Consider the following 27062-nt stretch of genomic DNA (forward strand, 5'->3'; position numbering starts at 1 on the left):
GATATTGCTGGCACTCAGCAGGCTACAAACAGCCTTTCCAGTCAGTGCACAAGCCTTTTCCTTCTCATTATCAGAGGTACTGGGGATATTCAGGCATAAAATGTCACTCTCTCTTAACCTAATAACTGTGCAAGGCCTCAAATCTCACTCACGCTAGCCCTGCGGTGCTATATTAGGTCCTGTCTTGCCAAACTTAGGGTTCCTGGCAGGAGAAAAAGACAGCCTTGTGGTTATGAGACGAAACCAGAAGTTAAGCCACCTGTTTGGGAAGCCAGCCCTGCCACTGATACCCCTCTGACCTTGAGCAATTGATGTAGATGAGGAAACACCAGTGCTGCGGAGGCAGATATAGGAAATGACACACAGTGTTCTGTGCTAAAAGCTGAATTAGTAACCTAAAACGCTCTGTGGCTTTGTTGCCACCTCTTAGAATAAGTCACGAGGAGGCAGAGCCTGGAAAAGCCTCCAAGTTCCCGGACCCATGTGGGAAAGCAGCCTCCTCCGTCCCGACCCAAACAGGGCTGTGGGTGCTGTAATTCCGGACGGGACAGCCGCACTGCTGCCGTGCCGAGCTCCCACCCACGGCCTGTCCTATGGAAAGTCTGCGTGAGCTGGGTGCTGCGGGGCTGCTCTGAAAGCCCACCTTGCGAAGATTTAAAGGCACGACGTTCCCTACTGTACTCTTTACTGCTGTCACTCTACGTGTATTTCTTGCCTCTGCCCTGCCCAGCCAGGAGGGGAGCACCCAGCCCCACCCCATAGCGGCGAGGGGCGGGGCGGGGCGGGGAGTGTGGGCCGAGGCCGCCGCCCACCCCGCTCCGCAGGCCTTAAAATAGCGGCGGCGGCGAGTGTCGTACAGTGCGGAGCCATGGCCGGGGTTCGTGGTGTTGTGGTGTTCCTGGCCGCGGCCCTAATGCTTGCTGGCGCTGTTCTGGGCAGCGAGGGACGCTCCCGGCTCCTGGGGGCTCCCGTGCCTGTACGTGAGAACGACGAGGGCTTGCAGCGGGCCCTGCAGTTCGCTATGGCCGAGTACAACAAGGCCAGCAACGATAAATACTCCAGTCGGGTGGTGCGGATCATCAGCGCCAAGCAGCAGGTGGGTGCGGGGCTGGGGGCGGCCTGCGGGCGGCCTGCGGCTCATATAAAGCCTCTGTGTGCCTGGAGTGCTGCGAGGGTTGGGATTTCTGGGGTTAATTCAGGCTGTTCTGCCGCAGCCGGTGGATGAAAGCTTGGGGCTTACAGCTCTGAATGCTAATGTTATTTCATGAGCTGAGGTGCCCTTGTTTACTGATTACGAAGCTGCACTAATTTGTTTACTTGGGTCTTGTTTCCTGTTTGTCAAGGGGTGCTGTGTCTTTACTGTGAGGGTTACCACACGCTGCCCTGTCTGTACTTTTTGGGTGGTTGTGTTAATGTGGCAGCAAAAGTACCTTCTTTCCTGTGAGATTCTTCTCTTTAGAGAGCTCTGTGCTGCAAATAAAACTGCTGCTGCCTGTGATCTTGTTGCAGCTTGTGTCTGGAATCAAGTACATCATGGAGGTTGAGATTGGTCGGACAACTTGCCCCAAGTCATCAGCTGATCTCCAGAGCTGTGAATTCCACGATGAGCCGGAGATGGCCAAGGTAGGCTCCGAGCAGGTTGTCCTGCTCCCCAGGTTCCTGGTGCCTTCCTTCCCTGTGGGAAGGTATGGGCAGCATCACCTTTCTGCTTCTATGAGATTAGATGCGTCATGCCTTTTGACTGGGCAAGATGCTGCCCTTGCAGAACTTGTCTTGCTACATAATGATCACAGGGGAAGAAAGGCCTTCCGGCATGCTTAAGTGGAGATTTCAGGCTGTGGTGCCTAGTAGTACACATGCCTCAATCTTATGAGTGTGTGTAGTCCTGATTCCAGGGATATGCAGACCCTAAGAAGGGTCTCCTGGCTGTTGGTTTGGTGCCCTAAGTTCTTATACTCATCTCCTCCCATGCACATGTGAACAAACTCAACTTGGTCCTCTTTTGAGAGACTCCCATCTCTGTGAATCTTACCTTGGGCTATGCAGTGATCACTGCTGGATTACCCTGGTTCTCTAGAGTTACTGGTGTTAATTGGTGACGGGCTGTACTTCTCTCTGCATGTTCTTTGTGCCTGCACGAGAGCTGACACTGCACAGAAGCGATCCACTAAGCACATGGATAGAAGCTTGCCTGTGAATCAACACAGCTGCCACTGTTAGGCAGACGAGCACAAACAAATTGGTTAGCTGTGTGAGCCGGCCTGCCTGTGCCCTCAGAGATTATGTTGGAGAATTACCCAGGCTGAAAGCTCCACAGCTCTATGGTTCCCCTCTGCAGGGGACTAGTGTGTGGAAGTAGCTTGGTATTGTGAAATGTAGACTGCTTGGCTTCTGTGTTAGCATTTAGGATAAATACTTAGTCCTGAGCAGGTTCTAAATTTGGGGTTCTAGAATGCACTGCTGGGAATGTGCAAATCCAGGGTCATAAGAGCAGCATACAGTCAGGGATCACAAAATGGAATAGATCTGAGTAGAACAGTGATCAATGGCGCTGTTGTATGCTCTTAATATGATAATTGCTTTCTTTTTCTTTCTCCTCAGTATACCACATGCAACTTTGTAGTGTACAGTATTCCTTGGCTAAACCAAATTAAACTGCTGAAAAGTTCCTGCCAGTAAGTCTCTCTCGGCTCCAGCAGTGACCAGCAACCAGTTACTCGGATGGAGGAAAAAAGAAGCAATAACATGAATCGAGATGGGTCGTATTGCTGCCAGTTAACTCATACTTCTGTATGCTTGTGCTATGCAAGTAAAACTATGTAATCTTCGTATAAAACACAGAATGATCTCTATTTTTTCCTCTTTGTAGTTATATTTTGGAGTAGCTGTTTGTCTTCTCACAGCTTGCCCAATAAAGCAACTCCAGTGTTGAGGATAAAGTTGGTGTCCCTGTGAAGTGACTACTGTAAACATTAAAACTCAATTCACCATTGCTGTTGTGTGTGGTTGCCTTTATATGAGTGATGGTTATCTTGAAGGGACAGTTAATTTATATTTATCTGCTAATGCCCAAAGGAATAAGCTTTGTGAGAGTTGAAAGTCTGTAGCTGTTTTGATTGAAGAAGTGGGCTTTGAAATGCTCTAGATTGCAATGCCATCTTTTGGGAAGGTCCTAAAATAATAGGAAAGTTACTGGCTTTGGTTGAATAACTGACAAGAGACTTCCCTCGGTGGTTTTACAGCAAATGGATCAAGTCTGTAAAACTTGTCTTTGTTCTGCAAGTTTGGGTGTTCCGCAGACACAGCCCTCTAGATCTAAGTGTGTGTATGAGCCTGATGGGTTTTCCAGCTGAGCACATTGCTGCTGGTTTCAGTGCCTGTGGCATCAGTTTGTGTGTCACAGGGAATGACAGCTCTGGATTCAGAAAAAGAACTCTACTTTTTCGACACCTTATAATGTGATGTCCTGCTACTCAGGCAGAAGAGAAAGAGCTTCTCTGAGCAGATGATAAGTAAGAAAGGAGCGTTTTAATGGGATCTTGGTTTTTAACTCTGGAAGGAGCCGGATCCCCTTGAAAAGAGTTTCATCTTTAGTTGGGAGAGGAAGCTGTCAGGTCAGTGTGAAGCTGCTGAGGTTGAACAATGAGAATATTTCTCATTTTTGTGGTTCTAACAGACTTATTTTGTCTCTTGTATCTTCATTTGTATTCTGAATTAAACACACACCCTTTGGTGCATGTCTTACCCAAAGACAAAATAAGCTGTGTCTTTCTGTGTCCTGTGCTGCTCCTTCAGTCATGGGAGTGGTGTGTCCAGGTCTGGTGGTCCTGTTTTGGAGGTGAGTAAACTAAAAACAGTGTAAAGAAAAGCTGTACAAGTAATCTGAAAGCTGTACAAGTAATCTGAAGAAAGCAGCTTTTAATAAGAAGCATAAGGATGCTGTTACTCCTTGCTTAATAAAATGATACCTTGGTGAGAGCGATTGCAATCACATCTTTGGGCTCAGGGTGACTTGGGTCTAATGAAGGAGAACAAATGGAGTGTGTGACTAGAGACTGGATGTTTCTAATGGAAAGATCTTCATCCAGGACATGCTCAGATCCAACAGGAATTATTCTCCTCCTTCCACTCCATCATACTCCTGTCCCTTCTGAGTGTTGCACTCAGAGATAGCCTGTTTCTATTGCATGTCAGGTTAGTGGCTGTGCAGATGGTATCTGGGTCAGTGTCCCTGCTGAGTGGCTAAATCCTGGTGCCAAGCTGCTCAAATGTCCTTGTCATTTTTTTTTCTAACTACACTCTCCATTTTTATGTTCCTAATCCCTGTTTTCCAGCTTATCTGTGTAAGGGCTAGGAACACGGAGTCATCCTCTTTTATTATCCTGGCTTGAGGCCTAGCCTCATTGGTAAGGAGATGAGGCAAGGAGAAGGCAGGGTGCGAATCATAGAGTCATTAAGGCTGGAAAAGACCTCAGGGGTATCATGTCCAACCACTAACCCATCCCCACCATGCCCACTAACCATGTCCTTTCGTGCCATGTCTCCACGTTCCTTGAACATCGCCAGGGACAGTGACCCTATTCCTGCATGTGCCAATATCTCACCGTTCTTTCTGGGAGGAAAGCCAAGCATTTTACCACCTTAGCTGTATTTATTAGACAGCAGCTCTAAACAGCGTGTAGGAAAAACAGTGGATGTGCCAGAGAAAATGAGAGTTTGGACGTGATGAGCTCCTGCATTTGAATGTGTTGTGTTTTCACACTGAAGAGTGCCAATGACTAAGGATGCAAATGAATGGCACTGATTACCCCATCCTCACAAGCCACTGAGTGTTGGTCTCAGTGACCTTCCCCGTGTGCGTTCCACCCGGAGTAAATGCTAAAAAAGCCTGACCTAATTTAAGCACCTTCTGCTGTGGGCTGTTTTACTTTGTGTTTGCAACAGGATAAGAGCATTAATGGAAGTTCCCCTGCCAGGAGCATTCTGCTTGGCAGGTCTTTCTGTTTGGCTGGATGGTGCTAGCTGGGTCAGCTGTCAAAACCCGCCTGAATGCCAAGCCTTCATTTTCAGCTGCATTCACTGCCTGAGTTTTTCAAATATCAGGTGTGAATGGCAGATGTGAACAAGCGATCAGGGTCATGCTTATTTCTTTTTGTCTCTTGCTATGTTTTGCTTGCATGTGATGGATCGGTTCTGGGGTTGTGCTTCCTTAAAATTAGGATAGCCAGAGTGTTTTCCTTGTGAGCTATTGGGCGAGGTGCTTCTAGGCTGGCATGGCTCATGAATTCAGTGTTTTTTCCTGTCTCTGGGATTTGGGGATATTGAGGGCTGACAGGCTGTGAAGCGCAGCCCTTCTTAGCAGTGTCTGTCACACAGCTCTTTGGGTCTTTCTGAGATCCTTGAAGCCACCAGCATTCCTACTGCTAGAGACGCTCTGCACATAGCCTAAATTGCAGCAAATAACCGTGTAAGAATTCAGGCCACTCTGGAACCCTGCACACTTAGGGCTGAGGTGGCCAGCACCATTTGCAATGTGTATACACTCTGGGTGTCCATTTCTTAGCTTAAGGCATACAGACCTCTTCCATGAGGTGCTTCTTACCTCAGAGCTGAGTGGCTCCAGGCTGGACATGGAAGGCTAAGGAGTGTTTTTGGTGCTTGGCTGGCATTGGTGAGAGGAGCAGGCAGCCTGCCTTCCCTGCAGCAGGCCCTTCAGCAGGCCTTCCCTGCTGTGCCCTTGTGGCTTAGTGCCACAGCAGATACTGGGACTAGGGGAGACATGGTTGCATATCGTCACTCCCATCCCATTGCCCAAACTGTAGGATTTTGCAACAGACAGAGAAAGGAGAAGCTCACACACCCAACTCCATGATAAGCCAGGGCACGAGTGTTGGGGTGTGTGCCCTGATTATTGTGTAGTGCCCTCGATGCCTCATGTTGTGCCACGTCCAGCTTTTTAAGTATGCAGGCTATTGTTGGTGATAAAAATTTCTCCTCTCTGTATTTATTTCCTGCCTGTTCCTGCAGATGGGTCTCTTGCCTTATAAATAGGTGTCCTGGTTCCCTAATCCTGGCCATTTGCAGCAGCAGTCTATAGGGGACACTGTGACAGCGTTACTTTGTCCTCCTTAGCCTGGGGAATGAAGAAGGAAGAAGAAACTTAAAATCTTGAGCTCTCAACATTATGTCAGTGATAATAAATAGTAATTGACATAAGCAGTTAGGAACCAGCACAAGTGCTTAAACTGAAAGTTTTTCCTTTCTTTCCCCAGTGAGTACAGGTACCACAGAGGCACTCCCCCAGCTGGAGAAGAAGCCGGGTTGTGGAACTGATTTTGTTCCTTGAATATACAGGTTATCAAGAAAAGTGTGATTTCAGGTGAAGGAGTGATGTGACCAGAACATCTCTCTGTTGACATCTGGGATTACCATCAGCATTCATGTTAGGCACCATTACCATATGAAGACCAGAGGTATCAACCCTCACTGCTTTCTGTGGTCCCTTCCAGGCTTTGCCCCACTCAGGACTGTGCTCTTTCCTGGATGGGCATTGCCACTCTTTCTGAGAAGAAATTGTTTCTAATGCCCAACTTAAATCTCTCTAGGCTCAACTTGAGGCCATTCCCTCTCTCTAGTGTTCTCCAAGAGCTCCTTAGGAAGGTGATATGGCATGGTTAGGAGGAAGGAGCAGGGCAAGTGAGGGAATGGATGAATTTCCAGTCTGAAAAACATCCCAGTGGTAAACTTCCTATTTCCTGTGCTGAGCTCTCATGCCTTGCAGCCTTTCACGTGTAACCTGAAAGCTTTCCACAGGGGGTCACCATCTCACAGAGGATGCGGGAGCAAACACAGGGCCTCCCTGCTCTGCCCAAATCCTTCAGTGATGAAATGATACTCCCTTTTTCAGCCCGTTGCCTTAAAAGAAGAGATGGAAACTGGATGTTCCTCCAGCGTGCTCAATGAAATGCAGGAGTTGTAGCATATTCGTGATAGATTAAATTAATTTAGTGATTATCTGGATTCCTGGCCTAATTGAAATGGAGTCTCTCATGCTCTTGCAGCAGTTGGTGTAGCTTTTCCAGGAAGACCTGCTGACACATGTCACCACATTGCCTGTAAATAGCAGTGCTGCTGAATATCAGCTGCTTGTGCCAATGGGAGAAGCACTGCCTCTGGGCCCCCTCTGTTGACACCAAAGACATTTAACTCTGGCACAGAAGCACCGAGTGGGAAACCACCTTTCTGCTGCCCCAAATACATTTCAGGGCTCTGTGCAAAGTCAGTTAAAGTAATATGCACACTAAAGAAATTAGCAGTGAGTGTTCCCCCCTCTAGGAAATCATCATATGGTAACTGGATGACCCAGAGGATTCGATTTATGTAAATACCTGGGATTGTCCCATGGATTATTAAAATGGAACAACAGGAGCTTTGGTCTAGTTGGCTCCTGGACCCCCAGGGCTATTAACTTAGATAAATCTTACTGGAATTGAAATTAGCTTCCTTAAACCCCACCAGCATAGAGCAGGTGTCTCTTTTTGAGCAGGCCTTTTTTAGAGGTAGGCTGAGATTAAACGGCTCGCAGCTCAGGCAGGCACAAAGGACTGTGCTGTGGCTATGCAAATGATGCACTGTGTGGTATAATTGGGATCGTTGTGCAGAAGAAATGAAAATCATGATTGTTTTTTTGTTTGCTTGCTGCTTCCTTCCTTGTTGCTGGATTTTATACCATCAATTAGTAGCTGACTTGTTCCATGCCTGTGTGAGAGCCCCTTGTTCGAGGTAAGGCTGGGAGAACTGCTAATTGCCTTCTGTCAAACTGACCAGGTCTTGATGGCACAACAATTAAAGGGGAGTACTTGTGGCTTAGACTGCTGTGGTGGTGCTGAGACTGCTAACGTCAGGCATGGCTGATTGCCCCAGCTCTGGCACATGGGATGACCAGACCGAGCTTAATGAGGCAGCGAGTGAGAGCTGAGTTTGGGAGAAGGGGTACTTTGGTAGCATTGATCTGGGGCTGTAGGGGGAGCCAGGATGCCCCCTCCAAGATCAATGGGGTGCTTATGGAGAACAACACTTTCTATTGTCTGTCTGGCCCTCGTAGCACGTGGGTCAATGTCCTGCATGGAGAAATGAGTTGTGCCTTGCAGCATCAGCGCCTTGCACTTTCCTGCTGCTATACAAAATGCTTATGATCATGTACGCAGTCCAGAAAAGAAACATTAGGATTTAATTATATTGAATTTCTCTGAAGTGAACCCACCTGTAGAGTTGAAATTTTAGGACCATTTTTTTTCCAGATAGCGCTGCGGGTGCCTGGACGATTTTCAATGAATATTTGACTATAAATTGCTTGCCTTATTTTCCTGTTCAAGTGTTCCCAATTCTCAGTGAATTAAAAAATGATTAGAAGATAGGCTTTATTCATTCTCATAAAGAAAATGAATAGTTTCAGGCAGGGGAAGGTCTACGCTTTGCACAAAGTGAGGCAAGAATGTCAAACTGCTTCTTTTGTCATACAGTTTTCTTCTGATTTCCAAGTTTTGCATGGAGCAAACGACATGAGGCTGTGCAGTTCATTACCCAAGGTAGGTAAAGTGCCTCTGAAAACCTGCTCTGGAGAGGTACGAGTTGTGAGGAAGCAACAGGAGCTAGAGAGTGCTCACTGTCCTCCCGTGACAGCCTGCAGAAATACTGGGGGTTTAGTTTAGTTCTGCTTCACCCCAGGACTAATAAGCCTTCAGAGCCTCAGCCCCGCGTGTTCCATCAGAGGAGTTCACTGTTTCAGGGATTGGATTGCTTCATCTCTTTTAACAAGACTTCCTGCGTCTCCTTGAGGTGCCATACATGCTAACAGTTATCAGAGAGCTTACACATGCTGGAGCTGGGGAGAGCCATGCTGCATCTGGTTTCCCTATTGGTTCTGGAGATTCTAAAACAAAGAACTTGCTGAATAATGGCAGCGTTGCTTGTTGTGCTCTGTTGGCTTCTTCCTTCCAAATGTGCCCTTGGTACAACAGCTGGGCCTTGGTTTTGTGGGGAAATTTCAGCTGATCACAAACCTACAATGCCACTTTTGTTACAGACTGGTATGATATAATTCTGTATGGGAAACTGCTGATCACAGCCTGAACCTCTGATTGACCACCTGAGGCAATCAATGAGTCAGCTGTGGGAGCACAGGTGAAGGCAATTCAGCTGTGCTACCAGAAAGGGTGGATCTTGGCTGCACCTCTCCTAGATTTCATTTAAGGGCTGACCACCATTAGGGCAGGATCTTTCCTTGGAGATTGCTCCTGTGTGGAGTTTACTGCAAACCTTCAACATTGGTGAGTATTTTCCATTTGTTGTGGATTATCTTTCTATCACAGTCTTTTGTATGAAGCATCTGTTTAACCTCTGTTTTCTTACTGACTATAGAATTGTATGAATTCATGGTTGTTTCCCTTTGGGAAAGGGAGGAAGGAGCGAAACCCCTTTTTGACCAGTTCTTGTTCGTTAAGGCAGAGGAAGCAATAATCTCTGCTGCAGCAATTCCTCACTTCTGCTATTGGCCTGAGCTGCAAATGCTCAGGCTTCATATTTGCTGAGTATTGCAGTGGTGAAAAAATCCTTTGAGTATATTTCTAAGGAGGAGAGCAGAGAGCAAAGTGCATCTATTGGAAAGCTGGAAGTTCCTCCATTCTTAAACAGCAATGACAAAACATAGAGAAGGTCAGGACTGCTTTCACAGGGTGATGCTCTACCTATGAATTGCACTCAGAAAGAAGGCTATTTTGCCAGGCCCCTCCTGGGCTTCCATACCTTGGTGCTGAGCTGCAGGCAGCACATCTGCAGCTGCTCTGTGTCCTTGTGTCCCAGCACAGCACTCTGCTCCCCTCCACCCTTTGGCTGTGCTTTCCCTCCCTCTTCCTTTCCCCATTATCTGAACCAGCATTAGATCAGCAGAACAGTCCTGCATGGACCAGCAGGGAATGAGAATTTGCTCTGCCTCGGGCACTCATGCAAAATTCATCCTTCTGAGGTTTTTTTTCTCTGTCTCCACAAGTTTCGTGTATCGATGCATATATTTTATCAACACAAATCAATACTTGCATTTTATCAGCACAAGTCAGAAAGGTTTCTTGCAGTATGGTGTCTGTTGGAGCTATGCTCTGTGCTGTGCATTTAGGCAATGTCCAGCAGTGCTGTGGGGAACCTGGTGTGCTGGGGTCAGTGCCAGGGCTACAAGGGTGCTCTGTGTTTTGAGAAACGTTTTGTGCTTTTTGTTTATTCCTTTGGAAGGTCGGCCATTGGCCTCATGTAGAGTCGTAGAACAGCTTGGGTTGGAGGAGACCTTAAATACCATCCAGTCCCAATCTCCTGCTCTGGATAGGGCTGCCCCCATCAGCTCAGGCTGCCCAGGGCCCCATCCAACCTGGCCTGGAGTGTCTCAACTACAGTGTAGTTTCAACTACAGCTTCTCTGGGCAGCCTCGTTGCCCCCTTAAATAATCATGCAATGGTTTGAGTTAAAAAGGATCTCCAAGTTCCAGTGCTCAGGGATAAAGCTAACAGCCGCATGGAAAGACAACCCCACTGCTCTCTTTTTGTGCCACCTGGCTTGTGGTAAAATATCACACGTCGTTTTCAGATGATTTAACTGTGTCTATCATACCTTTATAAATATGGAACCGAAATAGAAATCTCCAAAGGAATAAAGGAAGATTTGCATGAAGAAAAGCCACTCGTTCTACTGAACAAATTTCTCAGTTTGTAATTCATGTCAGCACCTTCACAACTGCATTATTTCCAGCAAATTTATTATGCATCCTTTCTCCTTCTTACAGCTCGTCCATTATCTATTAAGCCCGCACTGCAAACTGCATCATCCAGACTCTTAGTAAAGAAGTGCGTGTGCACAGGCGTTTCACAGCTGAACAAAGGCACAAGATGTTGGTGCCAAAACGTGCCTGCAGCTGAGCTTGCTATAAGGAGGGGTCCAAGACAAGTCAAAATGTTCTTTTCCATCTTCTCCCCAGAGGTGTGGTGTGCTGTGCAGTCACAGCAACGTGCATTGAGCTGGGAAGGACTCACAGAGTCTAGAAAGGAGTTTTAAGATTAGATGTGGTTCTTCAGATTAAAAAACAGACTGTATGTTTTAGTGCCTCAACCATTTAGGTCCTTTGGATCCCAAAGCTACCTCTCCTGGCTGGTGGTATGCAGTCTGATAGTGATGTACACACAGCACTGCCTGCCTTTGCACTGCCTCGTGAGTCTGCAACACTGAAACCAGGAGCTGCAGCTGAAAACAATGCGATGCTTTATGTCTGTGGAGGTAGAAATCCTACAGCAGCTTGTAGCCGCCTACAGCAAAAGACCAATTCCATAATGATATTCCCTCCATTAAATAGGAAGAGCCCTTTGGCACTGAGCTGTAGGGGTTGGTTTTAAGAATGCTGGATTGCCTATGAGCAGCTCAACCTCCTTTTCTTCCTGTAAATGCTCAGAGAATTGCATAAGCTGCGTTTCATTTGAGCAGTTCTGTTTTTTGCTTACTTCCTGCAAAAACTGCTGGCACGCAGGGCTGAATCCTTGTGAAAACCAGCATGGCTTCACTAAGGGCAGATGATGCCTTACCCATCTGGTGGTCTTCAATGATGAGCTGATGGCATCAATGGAGAAAGGGAGGGCAACTTATGTTATCTGCAGGGACTTGTGTGAGGCCCCTGACATGATCCCACACCACATCTGTAGTAGAAATTCAAGTCATGGCTTGAATCAGTGATTGTGCACCAGGTGGGAGGGCAGGGCCATCCCAGGGGAGCTCAGGTGCATGCAATGCTCCTGAGTAACCAAGCCAGGTTCCACCCCTTCCCAGACATCACTTAAGGGTTGGCAATGGAGGTAAGAGTAGCTCTTTGTGGATCTTTGTGTATTTGTGGTCTTTTAAGGGTAAGCGGGTACTTTCCTTTTTGTACTTTTTGCTCTTGCATCTAAGGTTTTTTTTCTCACTGTAGCGTAAGGTCTTGTTGCTTTGCCATTTTTTACCCTTTCCATTGCATTCCAACATCCTTATATCTAAATTGGAGACATATGGATTTGTGTAGTGGACAATTCAGTGGATAAGGAATTGGTTGGATGGTCACAGCCAGAGGGTTGTGATCAATGTCTTTCTTTCTGGAAGAGCTCAAGGCCAGATTGGATGGGGCTCCTGGCTGCCTGACCTGGTGGGTGGCAGTCCTGCCTGTGGCAGGGGATTGAAACCAGATCTTTTTTGAGGCTCCCCCCAACCCAAGTTGTTGAGTGAATGTGTGAGAAGCCCCTTTCAGAATAACTATTTCACAGAAAGCCCATTGTGAGATTCACAGCTGATGCTGCACTGGGTAATTGCGTGTCACCCAGCACAGAATCTGGCTGCTGGAGGATGCATTGCTGGAGGCGTGATAGTCTTATTGCCAAATTATTGGCAGATAATTTGGGATGGAGAGGTTCTTCTAATGTTATTTTTTTCACTCTGCAGAGGACAGAGAGTGGTTTTTAACAAGAAGTGTGCTGTGACAATGCCAGCCCTTGGGAGGCTTCTCCTGTGCCCCACTGCCTGTGAGCAGGGCTGTGGAGTACCCCTTGCTGCTCTCCTAATAACTTTTTAGGGGAAAGTAAATGGTTACTGCTGTGACTTTCAGGAATGTTCCTCTCAATTTACAGTGAAGTCCATCGTAGTCCCTTGTTGCTTTAGAACTGGTGTTTTCTCTACTGCTTGACTTTGGAATGGTGTCTTTAACTATTAAACAGCTCTGTGCATCCCCAACTGCAGGCTGATGTAGGATTTGAGTTCTGATGCTACAAACCCATTTGAAGGCAGTTTGCTCACCGGCTTAGAAGTTGATATACCTGGTGTAGGAGCCCCAGTTCTCAAATTCTCAATGAGAAGAAGCATGTTTCTGCATGTTATCAGCTAGAGCAGCAGTAAGCAAGTATTTTCTTCTTCAGTCCAGCCTTGTTCTTGGCCTGCAGTGTTCACTCTCTAGGAGTCTGGAAATAGGCAGATAAGAGAGCAGGCACTCTTGTCTCTTTTTCCCATTTTCCCAGAAAATGGGAGAAATATTTTTCTATTCAGGAGGTCAGTGAGACCAGCAGACTTGTGAAAGATTATAGGATCATTCAGACTGTTAAAGATCTTGGGAGGTCTGCAGGCCAAGAGGAGTCAATGGGGAATATGGAGCAGGTGCTTTGGGCCATGTCCTGTAGGGTATTGAAATTATCTAAGAATGGAGACTCCACCATCTTCCACCATCTCTCTGGGCAGGGTTTGACTATCTTCATAATAAAGTCTTTTCTTGTTCTATCCAGCTTGAAGATCTCATTTCAACTTAAGCATGTTGTCCCACAGACAGACACAAGCCTTCAGTTCACTAGTTTAGAAAACAAACGGCTCCTCCGGTGTCTTCCCATGGGACGAGTGCTCCAGTCCCAGACAATCTTGATGACAGGAGGAGAATGCAGCCTGCAGCTCTTTACTACATATTTGCTCCAGGCTTTGTTGTGGTTGAACTGTCTGACTGCTAATGGCATAGGTCTACTTTGGCAGACATTCACGCTACTCTTCTTGACATTCATTTCTTCTGAGTTTGTCTTCCCTACTCATTCCTCTCCAGGTCACTGATACCTGAGATGTTTGGATTCTCTTTGTTCTTTCTGTCTCTGTGATGCTACTAAATGTTTTCAGAGCACAGGATGAGCACTGATAGGAAGGCATAGGCAGAAGCAGCCGTGACTTCTCTCTCAGCTCTGCTATTCAGCTGCTGCATGTTTTGGGGCAGCTGGCTGTGGAGCTGGTGAGTCCAGCATCCCTTCATTTCCATTTAGACTATTCCTGCCTTCCCTAAGGAAGAGGGGGGAGTTGTGAGTTTTTGGCTTTTGTTATTTATTCACTTATTTTGTAACTTCTTAAAGAATTGGTTATGTTTCTTATACTCCATGTAGTTTAGTCTTCTTAAAGATATTTAAACTTGCTGCAGTTCCCTTCTGAGCCTGTCCCTGGCAAACCCAGCTGGACTTCTCTCACCTCCATAGGTCAATAATAATTGTGTCGCCAGTTGAATGTGAAAGATTTAAGAGTTGTCTTGGGGAAAACAAGTTGACTTATTTTGTGCGTGTGTGGATATACTGGCTGAAAGTCATTACACAACATGACTGATCTTTGACAGCTATCAATAAATGCATTTAGAAGAGGGCTGTATGTATGTGCATTGTGGTCATGGTAAGAATGGGTACCACCCACATCCATACTGGTAGGTCAGTGCTGCTTCTCTTGCTCCCAACAGCTGGTGTTAAATACATAAATAAAACTAGAATCAGGCAGAATTGCTGTTAGGACAAGGGCTTAAATGTACAAATTCTGCTTCCTGCCTGCTCCTCAGAAACACCAGAGAATGGAAAAGGAAGTGCTGTCTAAGATTTCTTTCTAAAATGTGGCTTAGGGAGAATGGCATGTTTTTTTTTTGCCTCTTCTTTTTCCCTGAGGTATTGAAGGTGAAGTCTTCCTGTAGAGGATGGAAAAATTCCACAGAGGGTTGTGCACTGCTACCAGAATGCTGATTTTCTTTGGGAAAATCATTTACTTTTAAAGCCAACAGATGCAGAAGAGATATGAGCAACTCTTGGTGTTGGCTAGCCCTGAAAAGCAGCTCTGTGGGTACAAGCCCTCAGCACAAGTGAACTGTGCAGTTAGCTGCTGAATGTCTCCTGCCTTCCTCCTGCACCTGCATTGGGGCTTTGATGAAGGCAGGATGTGAGACTCAGCACCTGGCTCTGTTGCAACTGAAAGCAGAACTACCAGCAAACTTTGCAATGTTGCTTCCCATGTCCTTGCTAGGATGCTTCTGAATGCACTGCCCTGCACTGAGCACATGTACCTCCAGTCTGTCCTCACTGCAGCTCTGCTTCTCCCTTCTCCTTTGTGTTACTGGAAAGAAGTAGTGCCCAAGCTGCTCACCATGCTGTGACAATTAGCATTTTCCATGGCTTGTCGTGAGTTCCTCTAGGTGAGAGCATCTGTACCCCATCCATCATCTCCTGTTTGGGAGGCTGCTCAGGAGTTAGCCTGAAGTGCTGCAATTCTGATTTACAGATTGAAGGGGTTATCCATCACCCTGGACAGAGAGGCTGTAACTCAGAGCTCAAATCTAATGCCTTGAGGGAGGGGAGCAGGTCAGCCACAGAACCTAGGGACCTGTTCATCCCTGCCTTTTGCTGAAGTGTGTTTCCAGGTGAACTCAAGAGCTGCTCTTAAAGACCCATGAAGCAGTTTCAGATAATTGAATCTGATGAGCCTCCAACTGAACCCTGATGTCATCCAGGCCATGACTGCTGCAAGCTGCTCTTGTCTTTGGGCCCCGGTCATTACTTTATCAGTGACTTTTGATGTGTTTCTGGTCTCTTTACCTCAATGGTTTCTCATTTCTAAAGAGTGGTGACACTTCACATTAGGACTTCTAATTCAATGCCCTGTTAAACTGTGAGGTCTTCAGGGCAGGAAATCTCTCTCATAGCTTTGCAACTATTTGCCACTCCAAGCTTGGAAGTAATGCACCCAGTTGCTACATATGCATACGATCTGTCAGTTTTGTTTTATTTCAAGTAAACTCCCAGCCACAGAGTTCTTCTTAACACTGATATGTAGAGGTTTCTTTAATGAAATATCTGTATTTTTGTTCTCTTTAGTAGGTTGTTATGACCTTATGAATTTATGTAGTCACTGGGCACATGTTCCCTAGAGAGATTATTTTTCCATTTAATGTAAATAGCAAAAAGACCAAGACTTCTTACCCCGATCTCCATGGAGTTGATGTTAATTCCTGCCTTTCACAGGCAGTTTTCATGTGGCTTTCCTATGTGTCAGCTCTGTTTTTGGGGCACTGCTCAAACATTTCTTCAGTAAGTAGGTGTTGGCAAAGTCCCAAACCAATGAGTAAGAAAACCAAAGTCTTGAGGAAGAGTCTGGACAAGAGCAAAATACAACAAAAACAGCACAGAGAAAGGCAACCACTAATTGGCTTCCTGAAAGTTTTGTGCCTGTTTGCTGTTGAGTTTAGAAGAAGAGACTCTCCAGGGGCAATTCTGTGTGTGTGTGGGAGGGGAGCAGTTTCTGTTTAAGTGTTGAGAAATACTCTGTAATCTGCTCAGACAGCTGAGTTTCAGGACTATCAAATATTTGTATCAAATCAATTATGAACAATGTATAGATCCCAACTTATTTCCCAGGTGATTTTTTTTTGGTTCATTTGAAGCAAGAAATAGGTTTATGAAAGGGATGATCAATCAGTGCATCGCTGGGGAAGAGCAACGAAAACTCATTCATTGCATTATGCCTTTGGAACAAATAGCACAGTCCAGCTAGAGATTTTTATGAAGTGGGAAGCTGCTTTCACCCAGGGGGAGCAACTCTGAAGCACCTAATATAGTTGTATGAAGGAGTTATGCTCTGAAATTTAGAGAAGCTTAACAAAGAAGATGGTAGGGAGAGTTTGCTTCTCCGTATTCTACTGGCATCATTGAAATAACTGGAAAACCCATCCCCAGGCAGCAATGTAAATCAACTTTCACTGGAAAACCAATAAGTCCAAGTGCTTAAGGAGAAATAAACAACAAAAACGGCCCTAGTTTTATTGCAGAGTCTGTAATTCAGTCAGCTGGTGGTTCTTGCAGCCTTCATGTATTACAAATGTCCTGCGTTCTGAAGGCAGAGATGGGGACCAATGTGACTGGAGGTTCCTGTGCTTTGCTTGGGCTGTAGTGTTTGCTGTGGCAAACTATTGTTTCAGGCAGGAAGTGCAAATATTGTCCAAAGATCTGTCATGAATATGCTCCTGGTGACTTCCAACGTAGTGGGGTGCTCTAAGCTGGTCTGCTTTCCTTTCTGATGGTGATAAGGAAGGAGGCTGGGAGGCAGGGGTACTTCCCAGGGTTCTTGTAGGAAACTTTAAATGTACTCATCTGCTTGCTTTGCTGTGCCCACCATGCTCTGCGGTAGAGTCTGTCCCTAACTCCCACCTGACCTATCAGTTCTCTTTAATCCATTTTAGATAGTTTGCCCTTAGGAGACAGCGGTGTCAGATATTAAGCATAGTAATAAGGAGGTCTCGGCCTTTTTTGGGATTGAAAGTATTCTGTAACCTAAGCTGCATAAAAATTACATTTCTTTGCCTTTCTATGAACAGATGTAGGAAGGGTTGTAAGGATTCTGCAGATCTTTGTGCAGGTGAAGGCAGACTGAGATGGCTGGAGGGTGAGCACTAAATGAAGGGTGCAGAGCTCAGGCTACAGACGAGGATGCGCTGGTCCCCTGCACAGCAGCTGGCAGCTCCCTGAAATCTAAAGATCAATGGAGCTTTATCAATTGAGAATCCAACCTCGTCTCTTTGGCATTACTTATTTATAAAGGACTCTGCTATTTAATACCTTCGGGCGGCCACCGAATGGATCAACTGGCTGGTTCAGCAAAAAAAGAGAAGTTCATTAGCCTTCCTGGTTCTCTCAGTGTGGGAGTGCCCAGCTTGCAATGTCTGCAAAATCACAGCTGATTTCTCCCCAGAGCAGTATTCCAGCACATGGATTTTTTTTCTTAACTTCATCCATGGACATCAGCAGGGCCCATTGATTTATCACTGGATATCACTGCGGTGGGAATAGCTCTCAGCCTATATCCTTCATCTCTCAGGCAGGAAGGTGAGATCATGCAGTGTGGATGGGACAGGTGAGGGTCTAAGGGATGCAATTTGTGGCTTTCTCCCTGCAATTCTTTGTGGAGATATGAGGTGGGTCACTGCTGGGTGAGCACTAAAGGGAGGTGACAGTGCAGAAAGGAAGTCATCAGAGGGACAGAAAGGGCTGCAGACACAGAGCTGGCAGTGGCCAGGGGTTGGAGCAGGGGGCAGCAGGTTGTGATTGTGGGCTGCCACAGGCAAAAATTAAGAAGAAATTAATATTGGTGTTGAAGCGAAGGGTTCTCTGCTGTGATGAGGAGAGCCATACCTCACAGAAGGGGGATGAGATTTGTGTGATGGAAAAGCAAGGAAGGAGATATCTCCGACTAGCAGAGTTAACTCCTTTCATCTATAACCCCTGCTGTGGGATACCTGGAAGCACTGATTCTCTCAGAAGAAATTCAGGTATCTCCTACTGGAGTAAGGTTCCTCTCTACTACCAGCACTGTTTTAGCCTCAGGTGGGATTGCTTCCTTTGCAGCAATTATGATCTCAGGTTCTTTTCCTTCACATCCCTTGGGCCACATTAAAATTTCTCTTCATGCTCAGCTAAGCAGCTGATCGATTCTTCCTGGGGCTTTCCCTGTATTGGCACAGGCAGGGACTGAGCATCACCCAGAACACAGGAAAAGTCAGTTACCACTGTGAGATGCTCAGTTGCCTACAGCCAGAATATTTCCTTTTCCAGATACTCTGCCTAAAGCCCCATCACTCTGACAGTAAATGATGGTGCTTTATTGCCTCCAAATTAGACGATCTGAAAGAGGAGAAGGTGGAGATGCTGCATCTGGCATCAGTTCTTCAGCTCTTGCATTCATCCTTCTGTGGTCTGGGAAGCCTGAGGAAAATGTGTCCCTCATCCTGTGGCTCCCAGTGGTTGGTGGGGTGGTTGAGGGATCATTCCTTTCAACACTAATGTGTCTTCATACACTGGTAAACATCTCCTCGTCAGTTACAGCTTTTGTGATCTTATGCATATACATGCGTCACTGTGTTCATGTGCAGGCATGCAGTTATGAAAGCAGATAGTTTGTGTCCTAGAATGGAGTCAAAAGTTTTTGGTATATGCCCTGGGACTTCAGGTTCAGTATCTCAAGATGCATTCCTTAATGCACAGCATTCCTCCTTAAAGACCTAACAAACACTTGTGTGGCTCCCTGCAGTGTTCACAGCTGGACGCGAATTGAGCCAGCAACCAGCAAGTGCAAATCTTTGGCTTAAGCATGTGGGAAAATTGCAGGTGCTGGATAGTGAAACATGCATGTTTTGAATAATGTTTGTGCCTATTAAGTCCAAGCAGAGAACTTCCCAGAGAAAAGCAGTATGTGCTCCACAGCCTTTCCTGCAAATCATTAACACTGCAGCCCAGGTGTTGCTGTGCCTGCTTGCACTACTCAGCAGTGCTGACTGTATTATCACATCTCTCTTTTACTATTCTTGGATGAATAGCTCGGCTTTCTCCCCAGCTTTGCAAAATCAGTAAGAAGGTCATGGCTGGAATCTGTGTGATTCTCTCCTAATTGACCCCATGGAGTCAAACACAAATCTGTACTTGGAGTGCTTGCCATTTTTACAGCAGGAATGGAGCAGATAGGAGTTTATTGTCTGACAGCGCTTCCAGAGCTTGGGATCTCACCCTGCATTCCAACTGTAGTAAAACAGGAAGCTTTCCAGAGAGCATTTTTTTGCCATCAGAAACCGCAATTTTGGAAAGAGAATGCTTTCATGAGGACATTTGACTTTGATTGTGTTTGAAATGGGAAGAAAGGTTGCTGTGAGTCATTTTTAATCTGTTGTTTTCCTTTAAACAGCACCAGCGTGCTCCTACTGGAAATTCTGGCCTTGACTTTGGGGTCTACTATTGGGGTTACTGTTAGGGTTGAAAACAAGGGATATATATGCTATGAGAGGCTGTATAGACATGCTTTTCTGAGCAGCTAGAAACTAAGCTCTGTGCTGCTTCCTACCTGCAGTGCCCTGTTGGCTGTCCATGTGGTCAGTTTGACTTGCAAGAATGTTCCTTGGGAACATTCCACGGTGGTATCTCAGAAGGTCGACCCCTGGTCTGATGGTCTGGTGAGACTCTGAGAAATCCCCACTTAGGAAGATAGGAATTCAAATGCTTCTGAAAATGGGTAGAAGAAATTTGGCAGAAGATAAGGCATATCTGAAGAGGAGACAGGTGGCGAAATTGTCCTCTTGCCATTTAAAATTCTAGTCACTTTCTTGCTGATGATACTGTCTATCATCACAGTGAAATGAGATCAGAAGGCCATGAAGAGGAAATATAATATACTTTTTTTTTGTCCCATATCTGAGCATGAAAGGTAATGGAGAAGCTATCATGCACCTGCTTTGGCTCCCTGTGGTAGATGAGGAGAGCTCTCTTCCAATTATGCAGCTGCTGTTTGGGCTGTTCCTTGTGAAGATGACCCTGAATTTGTCATGTCAACAGGGGGCTCCTTCCTTCTCTGAGGCATCCATTTAGAGGTCTGAACATCAGGTAGGTGTATATGATCCTAAAGAAACTATGAGTAAACTTCTATGCTTCCAACTCTGATCAAGCTTAGATGTTTAAATATCTTCTGCATTCTAAGGTTGGAACTGAACTCTAATTCTTTCTGAGTAGGTTTTTATCTTAGTTTCCTATGAAACTGCATTTAGCAGATGGTGTGTATGTGTAGTTGCACGTGCAGATTTGTGCACCTCAGATCTATACATTTGGGCCTCATTTCGGTAGAATTTGAAAAACTAGCAGGGAATCTCACAATGTTAGTTTAAAGTAAAGCAACCCTGCTAATGCCACCTGAAGGAAAGGATACGGTATCTGACTGGGAAATCCAGAAGTCACACAAGTGGTAGTTGTCATAGAGGCATCCATTGGAAGAAACTTCCAAAATGAAGCAGTTAATCCTCCATGGTAGATTTTCCCACGTGGCCTTTCAGGTGTCTTTAGAAATGAGCCACACAGCGGGTGAAGACAAGGTAGCTGGTGCTCAAGCTGTTCTTTGTGTCTCAGTAGCTACCAAGTGTGCCCTTGTCCTTTGTTGGAGAAATTGAATCACTCTTGCCCTCTAAGAAGGGGAATTGAGGCTTGATCTGATAGGAGATAGTATACACCCTATTCTTGTAGGGTATTTGGGCCACAGGATTATTGATTATGCCCTAATGCTCTGACAAACATGATATGGCATGCGGGCTGCTAGCGGTCAAGTAATTACTGCCCTTTCAGAGTACAGCACTTGAGCATTGTGGTATAATTCCTGATGTGACAAGTTCAATCTCTGGGCTACTTACGCCCTGCAGGGAGGAATAATAAAGTTAGGTTTTTGAGTTCTCACTCATGTTGCAGAGGTGATAGTGTACCTTGAGTTCAGCGTCTCTGTTATAGCTTCCTCCAGTGGAGCTATGCAGCATACCATTCTCTCTCAGTCCTTGGAGGGAAATGGGCCATGTTTCATCTGCCCGGTTTCAGCTCCTCATGGCTAACATCAATAGTGCTGTAAAAGTCCCCAGTCAACAATGCCTGTGCAGCGTGGTCACATTTCAGGTATAGTTACCAGTGGTTGGCCTAGGATGCCTCTTGGAATTGAGGACACTGGGTAGCATTGTTCCCATAAAGAGAAACAAAGGCACAAGTCCTGGGTTGGTGGCAACACAGTGATGAATGACTGTCAAAATGAATCAGAATAGGGTCTTCAATTAAACTAATTTCCACAGAAAGAGTGTAACTACCTCCAGGAGAGGTGTCAGCTGGTAAAAGACTATTAAATCCACCTGAGAAAGACATGATAGTATTTTTTTAATCCAGGCTTCCTCCATCTGTTATGTTCATTTTTTGCCTTCAATGCTTTTAAACTACCAATCAATAGGCTACTTGATGGCTGGCCTTGGCCCTGCAGCACAGAACTCAGCAGGTGCCAGGTGGGAAGTGAAGTATTGCTCATGGACAAAGAACTGTAACCTGAAGTCTATTTCCATTGTCTTTCAACTAGAGAAGCACGGCTCCCTGCAGAGAGTGCATCAGCCCTGGGGTGAACCTTAGTAGGCACAAGTAGAAGGGGCTAGGACTGGAGATCAGCCAGCTCTCATTCCTCTCTTTCCCCTCCCTTGACATGCTACAGGTGGTCCTAGGGCAGGATTAAAGATCTTGACGTTTACCTGCCACCTAGTGACAGACATGGGCAGACAGAGGCAGGCAGGTCACTTGCTTCATCTCAGTGTACGTGGGCTGATGTTCTGGGTAAGATGTCTGCATCTGCTCTGCTCCTTGCAGTCCCAAGTTGACTCAGGAACAAGAGAAGTGAACCAGAGGACTAAGCATGCCTAAATCTCCTGTGGAAAAAGTCAGATTTCACAGGGTATGTTTGTCCTGTGGGGTTATTTGCCACCCTCAAACCAGGAGTGGAATAATGTTGCCTCTGTATGAGTCTACTGATGTCACTGCACTCCCCATCATGTTAAAACTCAGACAAAAGATGTACATTTATCCCCCCTCCACCTTTCCCTCTAAAAAGTTCTATCTTGTCCCCATTCATCTCAGTGCCTGTTTCCTCAAATTTAGCAACAGAAGTTGAATTATTGAAAATCAAATTATTTCATGTCTCCCATTTTTCTGGCAGGAGCATAATGGCCATTGACAATGAGCTGTCAATCAAGTTTTAGAAAGAGCCATCAGCAGCAGGCAGGAGAGAGAAAGATTCAAGGATTTCCAGTGAAAGCTGAAAATATCTGTAATGAAAGGCCCAGTGAAATCTTTTCCTAATGAAAGCACCAACTTGTAACCAGAAACTGTGTGCTTTCAGAGTGCCTTAGCCTGGTACTTTCCTGATCACTCCCAGCTAAAAGATGATGCATCTTGGGCTCACACTGCAACTTAACTGGGGTCCAGATGGCTTTCTGCACAGTGTTTTAGAGGCTACATTTGAATACATAGATTCCTCTTGATTGAAAGTGGTTTACATAAAGCACAAATGCAGTGTGTGTGAATGATGTTGGCTTCAGTCTGTGCCACGTAGCCTCATGATTTAAGTGTTTGACAAGATCAGAACAAACAAAGGGAGCAAAATGCTGGCATGGGTTCCTTTGAGACATAGTCATTTTTAAATACTAAAGGTTATCCAATAATCTCCAACTCCACTTTCATCATTGGTTTTCATGAACTAACTTTCAAGGGAAGAAAAGTGTCCAGCATGGGGTGAAGAGACAGAATTTTGCTGCTAAAATGGCAAAAATGTTTACAAAATGTATGGTTGTATATCAGCCATCTAGGAAACAGGTTAAACCTGTAAGAGGGAACCTATCAATATCTTGCAGGTCTGGTTTGTCCTTTTCTCAATCTTGCTGTCTTTTGCCCTCTTGCCATCTGAAGGGTGCTTTGTTGAGTCAAGATTTAACAGTGTTAAAGTCTGCCCAGGAGACTGCAGTGGTTTATATGTCTCTCCTCTTTACTTGCAATTAACTGTGGATTGTGTTCAAAATGAGTGCCCGCTCAGTGTGCCAGGATGACTTGAGTGCCACTGCTTAGACAGCAGAATCCAAGAAGACCATGAAATACTCAGAATATTTCAAACTAAAAGCCTGTGAGGGATATAGCAGTTCCAGAGGTCTCAAGGTTTAGTCACATCCACTGACCCATGTGGTGTACATTGTACTTTAGAAACATTGAATCACAAGATCATTACAGTCAGAAAAGACCTCCAAGATCATTATGTCCAACTGCAACCCATCCTCACTGTGCCCACTGACCATGTCACCCAGTGCCACATCTCCATGGCTCTCAAACAGGGATGTTCTCCAAAATACACACCTGTGTAATATGCACATATATGAGAGCATTGTGTATCCTCCCTCTATGCTCATTTACCATGCTTGTAGTTAGAGGACCATTCCCAAAGCATCAATTAGCCCTCCTGCCCTCAGAGTATGGCTGATGGCTGCATTTGGACAGGGCTCATTGAAACTGAGCCAGGCTGAATCGAAGTCAATCAGCGCATGGGAGAAAAGTCCCGCTTCACTAATCCAGGCAGGGTGAATCCAGCAGAGACATTCATTTCAGTTTCCTGGCTCTCTGGGGGAAGGATGAATGACAGACTCTGGGAAGAACTTGTGCCGCTGAATTCTTAAGATGTACTTTCTTTCACCTTAGCATTGTCAAGCTTATGAGTTCAAGGAGGAGGAGACAATGCTCCGAATTTGTAGGACAGGCTCAGAACTCATTCTCTTGTAAAAGGCGATAAATCAGGGGTTCTTCTTATTTGCCCTCTGGGCTTTGAGGCTGGAAATGCAATATAACCAGCTCTCCTGCTGGCATAGATTTTTCACAGATCAGTTGACACGAGCAGAACCGAGGTCGCTGTTGCGAAGTGAATCAATGCTCAGTCAAGATTCTGATCATATGCAGATATGATTTATGCTTACTGTGGTCTATGAGTATGGTTTTGCACATTAGGAGAGGATAAATACTCTCTAACAGTGAAAACGTTTTGTGTGGAACACAGCAAAGCCCTTAACAGACCCCAGTATAAAGAAGCAGCATAGGATGTGGTAACCAATGGCTTTCCAAACGCTGGTCTCTGAAACACATCCCTCCTCTTGTACAGTGATATCTTTCCATTAACTTCAGGTATAGATATAGAGATGGCCAGTGCTGGAACCATATTGCACATTCCATGGGGAGGAAAGGGACTGCCAGCATGTTCTATGCAAATGTTAGAAAACAAGAAGGCAATCAGGCTGCAGGAGAGGCCAGAGCTGATAGACCTGCAAACGCCAGTTATCTGAGAGCAGGAGGAAAGGGCAAGCCAAGCTCTCTGGTGAGATAGAGTTCTTTTGGGGCTGTTTTTGCAGGAATATGAGCCATTTTAATGCTTCAGCATCCTGTGCAAATACCTTAGAGTAAAATGCTCCAGCAGCTTTGACTGCCCAAAGTGAAGCTTCATCTCTGTCTCCCGTTTGCTTTGGCTAGAAATGAAGAAGAGAACCCCTTTCCTTCTTAAAAACAAATCAATCTTCTTAAGCAGCTATGAAAGCAAGTAGTCTCAAGCAGAAGCTTACTTTTCCTTCCATGGCAAGTTAAACTTCTGCACATCCTTCTGGCAAACACACTGTTCTCCAATCTCAGCCCTTCACTTTCAAACCCTCTGCCTCTCCCCAGAATGAGAGGTGCTGTTGCAAAGTGTTTCCATGGGCTGCACATCCGGGGCTCTGGTTTTGCAGCAGTGTGGCTGTTTGTCATCGTCATGCAGAACAGAGAAACCCTGTTTCAGGCTCTCCTCACTCCACAGAGATCAGGTAGCACAGAGGGTGCTTCATTAGCAAAGCTGCCCGGATATGTGCGGCATGTTGATTAATTGGATTTCCCTTTAATATCACTTCCAGCATTGCCTGCGTGGTCACAGCAATGTGGGGAAAGGGATGTGCAGAGTCAGCTGAAATTTCTCTCTGACCTCTTTCAGCAGTGCTGAAAGGGGAGAGAAGGGGAGGAAGTGTGTTGGTTGCCATAGTAATATGCCAGTCTGTGAAAACAGGCTTCTTTCATTTTGTCTCCCTTGAGAAAAAGATTTCACCCACCAGCCATCTCCGGGCAGGGTGGGCATTGCAGGGAGGCAGTTAAAATCACTGTTACTCTCCAGCCTGGTTAGCAGGAGTGATGGGAACACTTCAGGCTCCATTTAGACAAGAAAACGCTTGAGCAAGCATGAGATTCATTGAAGTACTTGCCTACATGCCCCGCAAATATGGGCCTCAGTAACAGTTCCTGCTCACACCGGTTGCTGCAGCAGTTCTGGAATAGTAAACTCCAGACTAGTGTATTTAAGATGTAATACCAGTTTGTTTCATTTTGTTTTTCACCTCAGAAGTGAAAGAAAGAATAAAAAAAAGGAGCTTCTGGAAATAGAGATTCCAACAGCGTCTCTCTGAGATGCTCCAGGAGTAACAAGTTCCCTGATTCCAACTGATTCCAGTAGAGGATCTGCTGATTTCAAGTGGGATTCACCTGGAGGCCAAGAGAATTTAGTTGGAAGTATTGCTGCATGTGCATCTGACTGCTACCCTTCTTCTGAGTCATCTGTATTCTCCTTGCCAGAGAGTGTGTTGCATCAGGTGAACTTCTGGTCTGACCACAGAATCCCACTCACATTCTTATTTTAAGGTTTTATGAAGACAGAGAGAATAGGGAGAGAATGACAAGTGATCCAGGCAGAGTTTTTACTAGTCTGGTTTGTTTTTCCCTGCACACACGTTGTCCTGCCTTGAGCATCTTTCCACAGTGAAGACATTAAGCCAATTTAAGGAGTCAGTGAGACTGGTGAGAATATTAGAATGGTGCAATTAGAGTTAATTAGACGTGCTGAAATGAAGAATTCATCTGGATTTCCAACACCCACGTAAGCACATGACAGATGAAATGAGGAGAGAAATCTTACGATAGGAAGTTTTGAGAGGTGTCATTGAGACATACCAACTACTGGGCCTTTTCAGGCAGAAAGGATTTAATATGTAATGCACACATGTGAAGCACAGAATAAGTTAGGCTAGGAGGAACTTCTGGAGGTCCACCCCCTTGCTGGAAACAGGGCCAGCTGAAGAAGGTTGCTCACTGAGTTTTGAACGTCTCCAGTGGAGGAGATAATACTTTAAAATAAACACAGAAAAGAGGGGAGGGAGAGTCTCCCGGCAGCACATTGTTCTGCTCTTTCCAATCTATTTAGACTGTCTTGGAAAATCTCCTGGTTGGCCTGTCCTCAGGTCATATCACACTGTCTCATCACACCTCTCTCTTTTTGGCTCTTTACCCTCTAATCACAGTTGAATACAGCACAGATATGTCCTAACAATCATGGAGAGGGAAGCTTGCTTTCCCTGCCCATCTCAGGACTATTCCATGTGCTAGATCTCTTATATTTCTCTTCTAATGAGTATCTCAAATGCTTCCATCTGCAAGCAGACAAATTTGCCTTGTAGAGAGATTTCCAGGAATTACATTTCCTTCCTGGCTTTAAAGAAATACACATCTGCATGAAAGTACAGATCTTTCCTCAAGAAATATTGTGTGCAGAGTAATATACTTAAATATATCTAATGGTTATTGGTTGCCCCCAAAGACTGAGGCAGCTCACAGGGAAGTCTGATCTCTGTATGTCACTCCTTTTCCTGTGCCATAGCAGCTGAGGGTTGCTTTGTGACAGCCAAGTGCATGAATTGTTATCTCTGCTGTGCAGGTGTTGCAATTAAGGACAGGTTGCTAGGAATGAAGCACTTTTGGAGCAGCACACACCATTAATCCCATCCTCCCCAGTGCTGAGGTACTTCA

General features: G+C 45.6%; 1 protein-coding gene across 1 annotated transcript; it reads left to right on the plus strand.

Annotated features, from left to right (window-relative positions):
* Positions 1 to 857: 857 nt before the first annotated feature.
* Positions 858 to 2992, plus strand: LOC107310933 (cystatin). Its single transcript, XM_015857040.2, has 3 exons — positions 858 to 1096; positions 1510 to 1623; positions 2602 to 2992. Exons 1-3 carry the CDS (start codon positions 869 to 871, stop codon positions 2677 to 2679), a joined length of 420 nt encoding a protein of 139 aa, XP_015712526.1. The 5' UTR covers positions 858 to 868; the 3' UTR covers positions 2680 to 2992.
* Positions 2993 to 27062: the final 24070 nt, after the last annotated feature.

The sequence above is a fragment of the Coturnix japonica genome, chromosome 3 (assembly GCF_054131305.1).
Source record: "Coturnix japonica strain WE chromosome 3, WE-NBRP24, whole genome shotgun sequence".
Taxonomy (NCBI): Eukaryota; Metazoa; Chordata; class Aves; order Galliformes; family Phasianidae; genus Coturnix; species Coturnix japonica.